Source organism: Mauremys reevesii, linkage group 27 (assembly GCF_016161935.1).
Source record: "Mauremys reevesii isolate NIE-2019 linkage group 27, ASM1616193v1, whole genome shotgun sequence".
Lineage (NCBI taxonomy): Eukaryota > Metazoa > Chordata > Testudines > Geoemydidae > Mauremys > Mauremys reevesii.
In genome coordinates, this window is record NC_052649.1 from 2,965,013 (window position 1) to 2,977,097 (window position 12,085).

The 12,085-nt window shown below is 58.5% G+C and overlaps 1 protein-coding gene across 2 annotated transcripts in view; it reads right to left on the minus strand.

The window, feature by feature from the left end:
• Nucleotides 1-2,493: 2,493 nt before the first annotated feature.
• The window catches only part of ITGA3 (integrin subunit alpha 3), a 42,038-nt gene continuing 32,446 nt past the window's right edge, over nt 2,494-12,085 (minus strand). Inside the window, exons 19-26 of one of the 2 annotated variants that reach the window (XM_039516904.1) lie at nt 11,493-11,595; nt 11,242-11,418; nt 10,717-10,830; nt 10,033-10,146; nt 9,242-9,340; nt 8,515-8,640; nt 6,693-6,847; nt 5,152-5,289 (exon numbers count right to left, since the gene is read on the minus strand). In XM_039516904.1, coding sequence (XP_039372838.1) covers nt 6,737-6,847; nt 8,515-8,640; nt 9,242-9,340; nt 10,033-10,146; nt 10,717-10,830; nt 11,242-11,418; nt 11,493-11,595 — 844 coding nt within the window. In that variant the 3' untranslated portion in view covers nt 5,152-5,289; nt 6,693-6,736. Of the gene's footprint in view, nt 5,290-6,692; nt 6,848-8,514; nt 8,641-9,241; nt 9,341-10,032; nt 10,147-10,716; nt 10,831-11,241; nt 11,419-11,492; nt 11,596-12,085 lie in introns of both variants that reach the window. The other variant, XM_039516903.1, reaches the window with a different exon arrangement.

Below are 12,085 nucleotides of genomic sequence, written 5' to 3' on the forward strand. Positions count from 1 at the left end.
CCACCCCCTTCCCCAGTCCCGCTCAAAGCAATGATGCCCTTGTGCAAGGGCCTGGTGGGCCCCGGACCACCCTGGCCAATTCTGAAAGATGAATTCAGCCTGGATCAGGTGCGGAGCCAGGCTGATAGCACGATCAGGGGAGACTGCAGAGTGGAGTTCACCCCAGGAGGTTACAGGAACTCGGCTTGTTCAGCCCAGCAGAGGCTGAGCGGGGAGATGAGCGCTCGCTGTACGTACATGAGGTGGCCCCAGTGAAGCTAAAGAACAATGTTGGCTCAAGAACAAATGGGGATAAACTCACCATGAGTAAATTGATGCTGCAGATGAAAAGGTTTCTAACCCCCAGAGGAGGGCGGCTCCGAAGCAGTCTCCCAACAGCGGGTGGGGGGGAAGGATAACAATATAACTCTTTTCAACGTGAGCCGGATAGATTTATCAACCCCTACGTAGCAGGGACTGCACTCAGTGACCCATGCGTTCTGCCTGCAACCCAGCAGGTATTTAGACACCTAACTCCCACTGAAATCAATTAGACACCTAGATATCTTTGAGGATCTGTACCGCACTCAGAGCCCAGAGCCCAAGCTCAGGAAACGCCCCCCCCCCAATACATCAGAAGCAGGAAGCCTTCCAAACAATCAGGGGGGGGGCATGGATGATCAAGGTGCTAAAGGAGCACCCAAGGGCGACAAGGCTATTGAGGAGAAGCTAAATGCATTCTTTGCATCGGTCTTCACTGCACAGAATGTGAGGGAAATTCCAGGACCTGAGCTATTTCTTTTAGGTGACGAATCTGAGGAACTGTCCCAGATTGAGGTGGCAGTAGAGGACGTTTTAGAATAAATTGATAAACTAAACAGCCATAAGTCACCAGGGCCAGATGGTATTCACCCAAGCGTTCTGAAGGAATAAAATCGTGAATGGCATGGAGAACGTGTTATATGCTCCTGCACATAATGCAAGAACCAGAGGTCACCCATGGAAATGAATAGGCAGCAGGTTTTAAACAAACAAAAGGAAGAATTTCTTCACGCAACACCGTTAACCTGTGGAACTCATTGCTAGGTGCTGTTGGAAAGGCCAAAACTATAACTGGATTCAAAAAAGAACTAGATACGTTCCTGGAGGACAGGTCCCTCACTGGCTACTAGACAAGATGGTCAGGGATGCAACGCCATGCTCTGGGTGTCTCTAGGCTCTATTTGCCAGAAGCTGGGAGTGGATGACAGGGGATGGATCGCTGGATGGTTGTCTGTTCTGTTCGTTCCCTCTGAAGCATGTGGTACTGACCACTGTTGACAGACAGGATACAGGGCTAGAGGGACCCTGGGTCTGACCTAGCGTAGCTGTTCTTATGTCCTCTTGGCCAGCCAGTCTACCTCACCCCCACAACATCACAGCCCTGACTGCAGCAATAACCTCGCACAGCAGTAGCTCCGGATGGGCTTTCCATTCCGAACTACTGCAGCAACATCTGGTGGCCACAGAAAACATGACAGCTCCTGCACAGATTCTCCAGAGGTCAAACCCAGATTATCATCATTGGTACTGGGGGAGCACCTAACAGCCCCCTCACGGACCCAGACCCCGTGTGCTAGGAGCTGTACAAACACAGAATGAAGAGATGCAGGGCAAGGCCAAAGGGCTGTGGGTTACTATTAGTTAAATTTCTGCCCTCCTGCAGCCCAGCCTGTGCTTTGTATTATTAGCCCCCACTGCACCACGACGAAAAAAACCCTTCTTTCCTTTCTAGATGATGCAGTTTGCAAATGGGTTCGTGTCAGCACCCAGTGGGCCAGATTCCGTTCCCCGGGATGCTGGCAAAGTGTCTTCCACAATTTGGCTGTAACGAATCCAAAGGAGGTTTCCTTATTGAGGCAGCTGGCCGCTGACGGACCCTGGCATTCCCTGGCTCCCAGGCTAACCAACAACCCACCTTTGCTGCCCAGTGTCACCATGTAGGCCCTGGCCAACCTGCAGTTTCAAAAGCAGCTGTGCATTAGACTCCGTTGCTCTGGCTTTGTGCTGGCAGAAGCAGGGCTGCCCAAAGGATTCAAGGGGCCTGCGGTCTTCGGCGGTGGGGGGCCCCTGCTTCGGCAGTAATTCAGTGGCGGGGGGGTCCTTCCGCTCCAGGACCTGCCGCCGAAGTGCCCCAAAGACCTGCGGCAGGGGCTCCCCGCTGCTGAGTTGCCGCCAAAGACCCAGCACTTCGGCGGTGGGTCCCGCTTCGCCGGTAATTCGGCCGCAGGGGGTCCTTCCAGCCCAGGGCAGAAGGACCCCCTGCCGCCGAAGATCCAGAGCAGAAGAAGCTCCAGGGGTCCGGGCCCCGCAAGAGTTTTCCAGGCCCTCCAGAGCAAGTGAAGGACCCCGCTCCAGAGGTCCCAAAAAACTCTCTTGAGGGCCCCTGCGGGGCCCAGGGCAAATTGCCCCACTTGCCATCCCCTCTGGGTGGCCCTGGGCAGAAGTGAGAGAAGTATCAGACCTGGTGTCCTGAGCCCCCTCACTCTATTTATAGTCCAGAAGGTGCTTGGTAGGGACGGGCAGCATGGCCTAATGGAGAGCACCACAAATAAGCTCTCCATCGTGGTGGGTTGTAGTCCCAGCCCTGCTCCTAGCACCTCACCTTCCCCTTCTGTAAAATGGGGAGAAAAACTGACCGCCTTTGTAAAGCGCTTTGAGATCTGCTAATGAAAAGCGCTACGCACGGTTAATACCTGGAGAGTGCATCTCTGGTTTAATCCTGGGTGGAACTGTAGGAAACTGCGTGTTACAAATCAAGGAGCAATTTTTATTTGACACCATCATAACTGCTCAAGCATATTCACATCAAGGCGCAGTGACTCCAGACCTCCAGTACCATAAAAGAAACGAACTCCAGTGATCAACAGCAAAAAAAAACAACCCAACCCCAAATACACGCTTAATAATTTAATACCCCCAGCCGAGGGCACCGAGGGAGTGTCAGAGAGTGGTCAGCGTAGGAAACCGTCAGTCTTGCAGGCTCCGTTATTGTAAACCAGGGTGACACCCCCCCCCATTAAAGCATTGTGTGATGCCTGCAAGAATGTCCCCCAGCACGAGCGCGGCAGCGGAACGTGGCCAGCGGCTAGGGCGTGCTGGGAATGGAACGTTCCAGCCGACGGCGCTATAGCACGAAAACTCAGCTGCACGGCTGGGCTGGGAAAGGGAGGCCCGGTGATGCCTGCAGCAAGCCGAGGGTGCCATGTGGGGGCAGCAGAGCGCTGACCGGGGCAGGACCCAGGTGGCGTCTCGCAGCTAACTCTGGGACAGCATCCCATGCCAGGCCTTTCCTGTTGTAGGACCCTTGGGGTCAGGCCCTGTGCTGCTCCCTAGGAGAAGCTGGAGAGGGGACCACCGGCTCTAGGCTTAAGCAGATCCAGCCACCAGAAAGTGGGAAGCACGAAGGGGCGGAGGCTGGTGCTGCAGCTACAAAGAGCCGGGAGGTTCCCCCCACTTAGCACCACCCTAGGCATGGGCAGATTCAGCAGGACTCCGAGCCGATTCTCCTGTAGCTGCATCGGCTCCAGCAGGGCTAACGGGAGGGGTAGGGCAGCGGGTGAGGCATAACGCCCCACGGGGATCAAGGCTGCGGTAGATTCAAATCAGCCCCTGCATTTTAAGGCTCAAAGCGAGATCCCAGCCTGCAGCCTTGGGGTGGGGGTGGGGGTGAGAGTTGGGGCTCACGGGGCCCCGAGTCTGTTCCTTCAGAGGATTCAGTAAGGATCAGGCGGTGCATCCGGCTGGTTACACAGCAAAGCCCCGGGCGAAAAGAGCCCTTACCCGTCCCATCCTTGGAGGGGAGCCGAGACCTGCTGCTTGCAAGGCGATGGGGAGGGACCATCCCGCGGTGATGACAAAACCTGCCCCTGCCTCCCCCCACAACGTCCACCCTTCCCAAACCAAAAGCCTGGCTCTCCGTGAGCTGTACCCCAGTAACAAGCGGCTCCCCCGGAGAACAGCTGCTCCCTGCCCCACCAAAGAACGGCCAGGGGACAAGCAGGGAAAGGTACCAGTAGCACTCACATAAGAAACTCCAGTGGCAAAACATCCAGTGTCCAGTGCGGTGCACAGAGGGGGCCGTGATGAGGCTGAGGCGTTGCCTTGGCAGGGGGAGGGGGTTCCGAGTATTGGAGCCACTTCCCCTCTTCTGTCCAGGTGCAGAACACCAGGGTCAGGGCTTAACAGGGAGCAACCTGCCAGAGGCTGAGCACGGGCGTGTGCCGGGAAGAAGCGGCGACCATGAATGTGCACCAAGGAGCACCCGGGTCAGGGCGAGCGTCTGTGTGCTGCGTCCGCCACCACACGCGTGAATCGGTGCAAGTGAGTTCGTGCACGAGTGGCCGTGCGTGCAGACGGATCCAGGAGGAGGAGGAGCGTCCGTGTGCAAAGAGTTGAAGCGGGAGGCTGGGCACCGTACACTAGTCATCTGCGTGCAAGCGTGGGACGGGGGTGGAGGGGAAGTCATGTGGCTCGTGGGCGGCTCAGGGTCTTGGCACAACCCACAGCAAAATGCCTTAAGCTTCCAAGTGTGTGCGGGGACTTGATTGCACAAGAGATCATCTCCGCACGTGTGTGTGCACGGGGTGTGTGTGGAAAGGGCAGGCAAAACATTGCTCTGTGCACCCAAGAGCATCGGGTAAGACCCAACCGTGCGTGCACAAGGGCACAGCCGAGATGCAGAGGGGTTGTGCGAGACTACACGCTGTCTGTGCGTAAGGAGGCACTTTGCCGTACAGGTGAGCGTGACAGAGAGCGCGAGAGCAGGGGGCGGGGTGAGGGCTGGGGCCCAGACAGAACACACAGCAATTGTGCCCAGGTAGAAGAGTGTGTCTATATGTGTGAAATAATCCATTTGTGCAAAACAAAAAGCCCCTCGTGTTCTCACTGCCGGGTCTCGTGTTGCACGGCTGCTCCCCAGGATGTGTAGCTTTCTCCCAGGCCCCTCGAGAAAGCGTTGGGGTTGCCGTTCTATGCGGTTGTATAACTTAGCATAAATAACAGGTCCCTCGCTGGCAGGGGGCTGGTCCCTGGGCTATTTACACCCAGCAGCGACGCGGTCACAGGAGCAAGCCGAGCAGACGGGGTGGCGGGAGGGGGAGGGAGGGGTCAGTAGTACTTCTCCGACTCCTGCCAGTTTGTTACCCAGTGTTTCTTGTGCTTCCGGGGCAGGAAGCCGTCAGCAGGCCGGTAGCGCTCCTCCTGGCGGATCCGCACCGCGTGGTACTTGGGCATGATCCGGTAATAGCGGGTCCGCTTGAAGAAGTCGCACTGCACAGAGGGGAGAGGAAGGGGATGGAGGTTAGCATCAAACTTCAATGGGTAGAGAACGAGAGAAATCAGAAAGAGGAAGAGAAATCAGGGACAGAAATCAGTGGAGAGAGAAATCAGGGACAGAAATCAGAGCGGGAGGGAGAAAAATCAGGGACAGAAAGAGAGGGAGAGAGAAATCAGAAAGAAATCAGGGACAGAAATCAGAGAGGGAAGAGAAACCAGGGACAAAAATCAGAGTGGGAGAGAGAAATCAGAACTAGAAAGAGAAATCAGGGACAGAAATCAGAGAAACATCAGAAGGAAATCAGCTACAGCACGTGAGATCAGAGAGAAAAATGAGCGTGAAATCAGAGAGATGAAAGGGAGAAAAAGACCAAAGAAAAGAGGGAAAGAAAAAGATCCGAAAAATAGAAACAACAGCAAACGAGAAAAGGGAGACAGACAGATTTTGACTCTTTCCCTGGCAGGAGACACAACAGAATCCAGAGGCTGCTCTGAGAAACAGTGACACTGGAACAGGGGAGACAGACATTAGCGTTAGTTAAACCGCAGCACAGTTGGACAGACGGACACAGCTGGACGGCGTGCATGGAATCGCTGGTTCTCTTTCCTGTCCGCAGTTCTATCCCCTGGGCAGTTTGCAGCCGTTTGGTCCTTCATGGGAAGATCCGGACTCCCCCATTCTGCATCAGCGCCCCCTAGCGTCACAGCAGCATCCTGGGCCATTGTTCTACCTTTCTCTTTATTAGGGTTTCTTCTGACTCTGCCCACTGGGGAAGCTGTCCCAGGCACAAGGCTCAGCCCGCGCCACCGAGCAGGTGAGGAATAGTGACGCGTCAGGCACGAGGGTGGCGATGCCCTTTCGGCATCACTAATCCAGCCGTGCAAAGAGTGCAAATGGTCACGTGGTGCCACAAAGGGGCAGCATCGTCTCCCTCCTCCCCTCTCCAGGTTTGGTGCTGTATTCTCCCCCTGTACTCTTCTTTTGCACCATCGGCAGGGCCCTCGGGGCAGATCCCGAGCTAGCAAAGAGTGAGATAATGGCAAACGCGGGTTGGCTCCAACTGAGTGGAACAGCAGGGACACACACACACACACACCATGGAGCCTGTGCAGAACCCAGCTGCAGCTGGATGGGAGCCAGGGAAAAGCAGAGGGGGATTAGGGGTAGGGGAGTGCCAGCGAAAGTGCAGTCAGACGATTTGCTCCCTGGCTGCGACTGTATCAGACCAGACCACACACAGAGACTCAGTGGAAAGTCAGTGGGCCCCTCAACGGAGACATGAGACATCCCAGACAGGGAAAGGGTTAATAGGAGAAGGCAGGACAGACAGGAAGTGAGAAGTCAATATCCCATAGGCCCCTCCCCTTTGCATGTTGCCCCGCCCCCCGCTCATTACCAAGAGGATGGAGTGGGCTCTCAGGGCAAAGGGGCAGCCCTGAGCTAGTAGTCGTCGGTCAGCCGCTCCGTTTCAGACGGCTGGATCTTCATCTCCGCTTTCTGGCCCTTGGCCTCGTACATGGCGCGGGTGCTCGCCCTCCGGAAGAAGCCGCACTACGAGGAAGCAGGTGACACCGGTCAGGGGCAGCGGGCGGCGGGAAATCCCTTGGGAGGAAATGCTCCTGCCCAGAAGTGGCTGCTTCTCAGTGGCAGACGGGCTGATCTCTGTGGGTATCGCTTTATAAAGGGCTTTGGGAGCCCTGCGGAGCAGGGCCGGATGGGGGAGGTAGGTTAGGGATATGGATGTAATTCCTAATCAGCAGGGTCTTTTCGGCTTCCTACTGACCAAATTCAACTGATCCCTGCTCTGAGAGACGGCCCCTTCTGACTCACCTGATCCGCCCCCCAGTGATGCCCGAAATACCCGTTCACTCCTGCTAGCCTAGTGGAGCGGAAGCAGCAATCCGGATTCTATTCCGGATCATGCATCATCAATTAAGTCCCTACTGTGGAACTGAAGAGGGAAAAACCAGCTTGACTCTCAGATCCCCAGGTGGAGCAGTCCAGTGGGGTGGGAGTGGAAACGAAGGTGGCTTTACACCACATTTTAACCTCCAGGATTCTGGGGCTGGTGGGATAAGGTACAGCCACCTAGGGGACAGCTCTAATTTACACCCCAAGGGACCATCGTGTAGTCGAGAACAGCTGGAACTCAGAGCAATGCAGCCACACCCCGACCATTCCTGGAGCATGTACCTAGCATATTCTAGTGCTGGGAGGAGCGCAGGGCAGCAGTGTTGGGGGATTCCCCAAGTTGGGGTGATCTCTGGGGTTTCCAGCTCCTCTCTGCCGCCCAGAATCAGGGCTGCTATCTTGCGAAACAGTCAGCGGCGATCCCCGAGAGAGGAGAAGTCACTTTCCAGAGCGGAACGGTATTTACACAATACAGCCGGAACACCAGACGTGCAATCCCACGGGGGTATTTACACAGCTCACCAGGTCCCAGGGGAGGCTCGTGTCGATCCCTGCTCCAAACGACTGATGGACAAGCCCCAGAGACAGCAGCCCAAAACTTCCTCAGCCCCACCCCCAAAAATGGCAGTTTATCCCCATTTGCTAGAACCCAGTCAAGCTAAGCAGGGGTGGCATGGCCAGCTCCGAGGAAGAGCTCAGATGCTGCTGCAGGGAGTGATGCTGATGATTCAATAGGGGGCGCTGTTCTCACTCAGCCACACCCAGGCATAAGCCCAAGGCTCCCGACTATCAATCATTCCACGATGCCTCATATAAGTGGGGCGTTAACCCCATTCCACATGGGGTAATTACAGTCAGTTAGTCTCCCTAAATCCCCTTCTGATGCTCTTCTGCATCCTAGCTGTGTGCTGTTAAACAGCGGCCATGCTCCACCCCAGAGGTGGCTGCATCTCAGTGACGGGCGAAGACATCTCGGTGTGTCGTCTGCAAAGGACTTCGGGACCCTTCACGATGAAAGGCTGCGGGGCCGCCAGCCCAGCCTGACGCTCTCTAGGCTGAGAATCTCTTGAGAAGCAGCTTTCTAAAGGGCCCGCGCGGTGCTGCAATTGGGGGCACTGGAATGCGTTACAGATGTAGTCACTGGGTTGCAGGGCTCACGGTCCACCAGTGTCTTGAGCATGCCAGGCCTCAGCACGGTTCCCACAGCTCCATCACTCACTCCCAGCGTCTCCCTTATCAGCCTAGACGGAGAGCAGGAGTCCCTCACCCCCACCCTCTGCTCCGAAGGGAACCGCAGCCCCTCTCACCTTCCACAGCAGCAGGATGATCAGCCCCAGCAGCAGCAGCCCTGCCCCTACCGCCACAAGTACCAGCCACAGCTCGATCTCCGCCGGCTGCTCCTCGACCAGCTCTGAGTCGATGTCCACGAAGAACTGGGGGCCAAACGCAATGAACAGACAGGATGGGACGGCAGCTGCGCAACTGTGCACCGGGCTGGCGGCGCGGGAGCTCCCGGCTATTGTAGTCCCAGCTTCTCCCAGCAGGAGGCGCTGTCGGGGATGGTGCAGGAGACCTGGCTATGGAGGCGGGGGGGACTCCCAGCTACTGCAGTCCCAGCCTCTCCCAGCAGGAGGCACTGTTGGGGATGGTGCAGGAGACCTGGCTATGGAGAGGGGGGAGCTCCCAGCTACTGCAGTCCCAGCCTCTCCCAGCAGGAGGCGCTGTCGGGGATGGTGCAGGAGACCTGGCTATGGAGGCGGGGGGGACTCCCAGCTACTGCAGTCCCAGCCTCTCCCAGCAGGAGGCACTGTCGGGGATGGTGCAGGAGACCTGGCTATGGAGAGGGGGGAGCTCCCAGCTACTCCAGTTCCAGCCTCTCCCAGCAGGAGGCGCTGTCGGGGATGGTGCAGGAGACCTGGCTATGGAGAGGGGGGAGCTCCCAGCTACTCCGGTGCCAGCCACGTCCAGCCGGAGGGAAGAGCAGGCAAACACACGCCCTGCCCCCAGAGAAGGGAGCAATCCGGGCTGACTCACCTGCACCGTGTGGTTCTTCATGTTGACGGTGGGAACGTTTGTCTTGAGGAACAGCGTCGCCAGCCCCGTCACCTTGACACGGTCGAAGTCACTGAACTCCTGCGCAGCCCGGGGGGACAAGAGGGGGAGGGGGAAATGGGGCGGCTTGTAACCTGGGCCAGGAGTGTGTATCTCCGCTTTAACACAGCCACCCCGCGGCACCCATCCCTCCCCCCAACCATGGTGCCGATGAACCCCGACGGCCCTGCAGGCCCAGCGTCATCCTTGGAGCAGGTACTGCCTGGCCAAGCTTCCCCCAGGGGCCAACCCCAGGCGAGACGGCCCTTGGCCTCGCTGCAGAGATTGCTGGGAATGGGGACGAGCGATGCCCGCTGGAGGACGGGATGGAGGGGTGGCCATTGCCCCTGGGAACCCAGCTGAGACCTCCCAACTCATTGCATGCAATGTCTGGTCGCTGCCTGCCCTCCATCAGATCCCGGCCAGCAGCCTAGAGGGGTCTGGCTCTACAGGAACCCAGGCAGTGCCGGACCAACCATCCATCCCAGTACCCCGTCTCTGACAGCAGCCAGAAACCCCTGCAGTGGGCAGAGGTGGAGGAATCTGCCCGCCACCATGGTCTCATCCTGATAGTGCGAGATCCAATTTTATCTTGGGGCAGTGAGTTCCGCCGACTAATTGTGCTTAGTTAGTGTGACTACGTCTGTCATGAATTTTAAATATCTCATCACCGATTCCTGCCCCCGTTGATAAAATCCGCCCTCCCCGAGCACCCCGGGCAGTTTGGTGCTGACCTCGATGAAGGTGCTGTTCCACACCCGTGCTCGGACGCTGACGTTCGTTACATGCCTGGCGTCCCGGATGGGGCACTGGAACCAGATGCAGCGGGACGTCCCCTTGGAGCAGCTCTGGAGGTAGGAAACAAAAGACGCTGGCGTGTTAGTGGGCGGGTCCAGGCGGAGGTACATAAGAGGGTCTTCCCAAGGGGAAGCGTCTCTGTGCCAGAGCAGCCCACCCAGCCAGTAACGCCCTCTCAAGGCTGGGCTAGGAGCTTGTGAAGAGACATCGGGGTGGGAGAGTTTTTTTAAATGAATCATCAGCGCTGGATGGTTACACCCCAACAACACATGCAGAACATCGGTCAGTTACAGGCCTGATCAGCTGACATTCTTGGACACCACACCGCTGTACCCCATGCAACAGGCTGTGGGAGACAACTGCCCTCTAGTGGGCACAATCAGAACTACTCAACCACGTGTCATAGGCCTCGCACCGCCACCAGCTAGCGGAGATTCCCCCTGAGCTCTTGGGCTCCTGAGCGGGCACAGTTGGGGTCTATCCCACAGTCATTGTCTCTGGAGTTGGGGTGCGTGAAGGACAGGATATGGATCGCGCTGGGTGTGTGAACAGTGAGACGCTACCAGGGACCCGGCTCTCCTCCGGGGCCGGGCTGAAGCCGCCACGAGACCAGCACTCACCAGCAGCGTTTCCGACTTGGCTTTCTTGGAGGCAGCGAGGGTGACGGGGGGGTGGGTCTGCAGCGCCGCCTCCAGGTCGCGCTTCTGCCGGGCGGAGGCGCCACCGTCCAGGAGCTGGAAAGGAAGCGAGCCGGTTACACTCCTCCGGGGTCTGCACCTCATGGAGGGCTGAGCACTCTCCCGTACCTGAGGACGCAGGGCAGGGCAGAGGGTGCACGGGCTGGTGACCCCTCGCCAGGGCTCAGAGTCCACCTACCTGGCCCCCCACCTCTCCGGGGCAGAGGACACAGGAACCACTGTCGTGACTCCCTCCCCAGAGGTCTCCAGGGCAGAATCAGGGCTTTGGGTTGGCGCTGCTCCCCGGGGGGAGGCGGTGGGTGCCGTCGCAGTGCTGCCAAGTGCAGCTGCGGGGTGGGGAGAGGCAGGGCAGGGCAGGGCAGGGCAGAGAAGAGGAATGACAGGCGAGGGAGAGGGCGCACTGGCGGGCGGGGAGCAGGGGCCGCCGGGCTGCAGAGCCTGACTCACGGTGAGGTTGAGGGGGTTGATGACGCCCCCCGGTGGCCGGCAGCGCCAGCTCCCCTTGCCGCTCACGAGGATCTCCGTGGGGTACAGCAGCCATTTGCCGTTGTGGATTTCGTAGGGCCACTCGAAGCCCAGGACGATGGTGCCCAGCGAGCCCAGAGACTCCCCCTTGGTGCTCACCTGCAACGCAAAGCCCAGTTGGGACATGGCCGCCGCCTTCTCCCTCGGCCCCGCCCCATCGGGAGCCTCCGTACCTGGAAATCGAACCTGACCGGGCTCCCCACATCCAGCTCGCTCTTCATGGCCGACTCCCCCATCACCTTCCCGCTGAAGGACGTCTGGAGGGGCCGGGATGTCCTGCCAGGGAGGAGAGTGGCTGGGGTCAGCGGGGCAGGGGCCGTGGGGCAGGCAGGGAGACTGGGCAGGAGAAACGGGCACACGATGGGCAGTGGGGAGTTGCTGGGATGAGCATGGACTAGGCTCAGAGCTGGAAGTGGCAGGCTGAGCTTGGGGGGCCCAGGGCTGAGCTTGGGGGGCCCGGGGCTGGGTGTGGGGGAGGCCCTGGGTGGGCCCAAGCTGGGCACGGAGGGCCTAGACCCAGGAGCGTCCCAGGCTGGGCAGATGGAAGCACTATCTGGGGATACACATGCCGTCAGGGTCTCTTCATCAGTGGGATGCAGCCAACCCCTGCCCAGCCTCCTTATGGGGCGCCAGTCCCTGAGCAGGGTGAGCTGTGGGGCCCAGAACCCCAATTCACACTCCAGTTCTCGCTGGGGACAGAGGCGCCTCCCGGGGGCTGGAATTCGGGGACCCAGGAACCCGCTGAACCGAGGGGGGCATGAGCCCC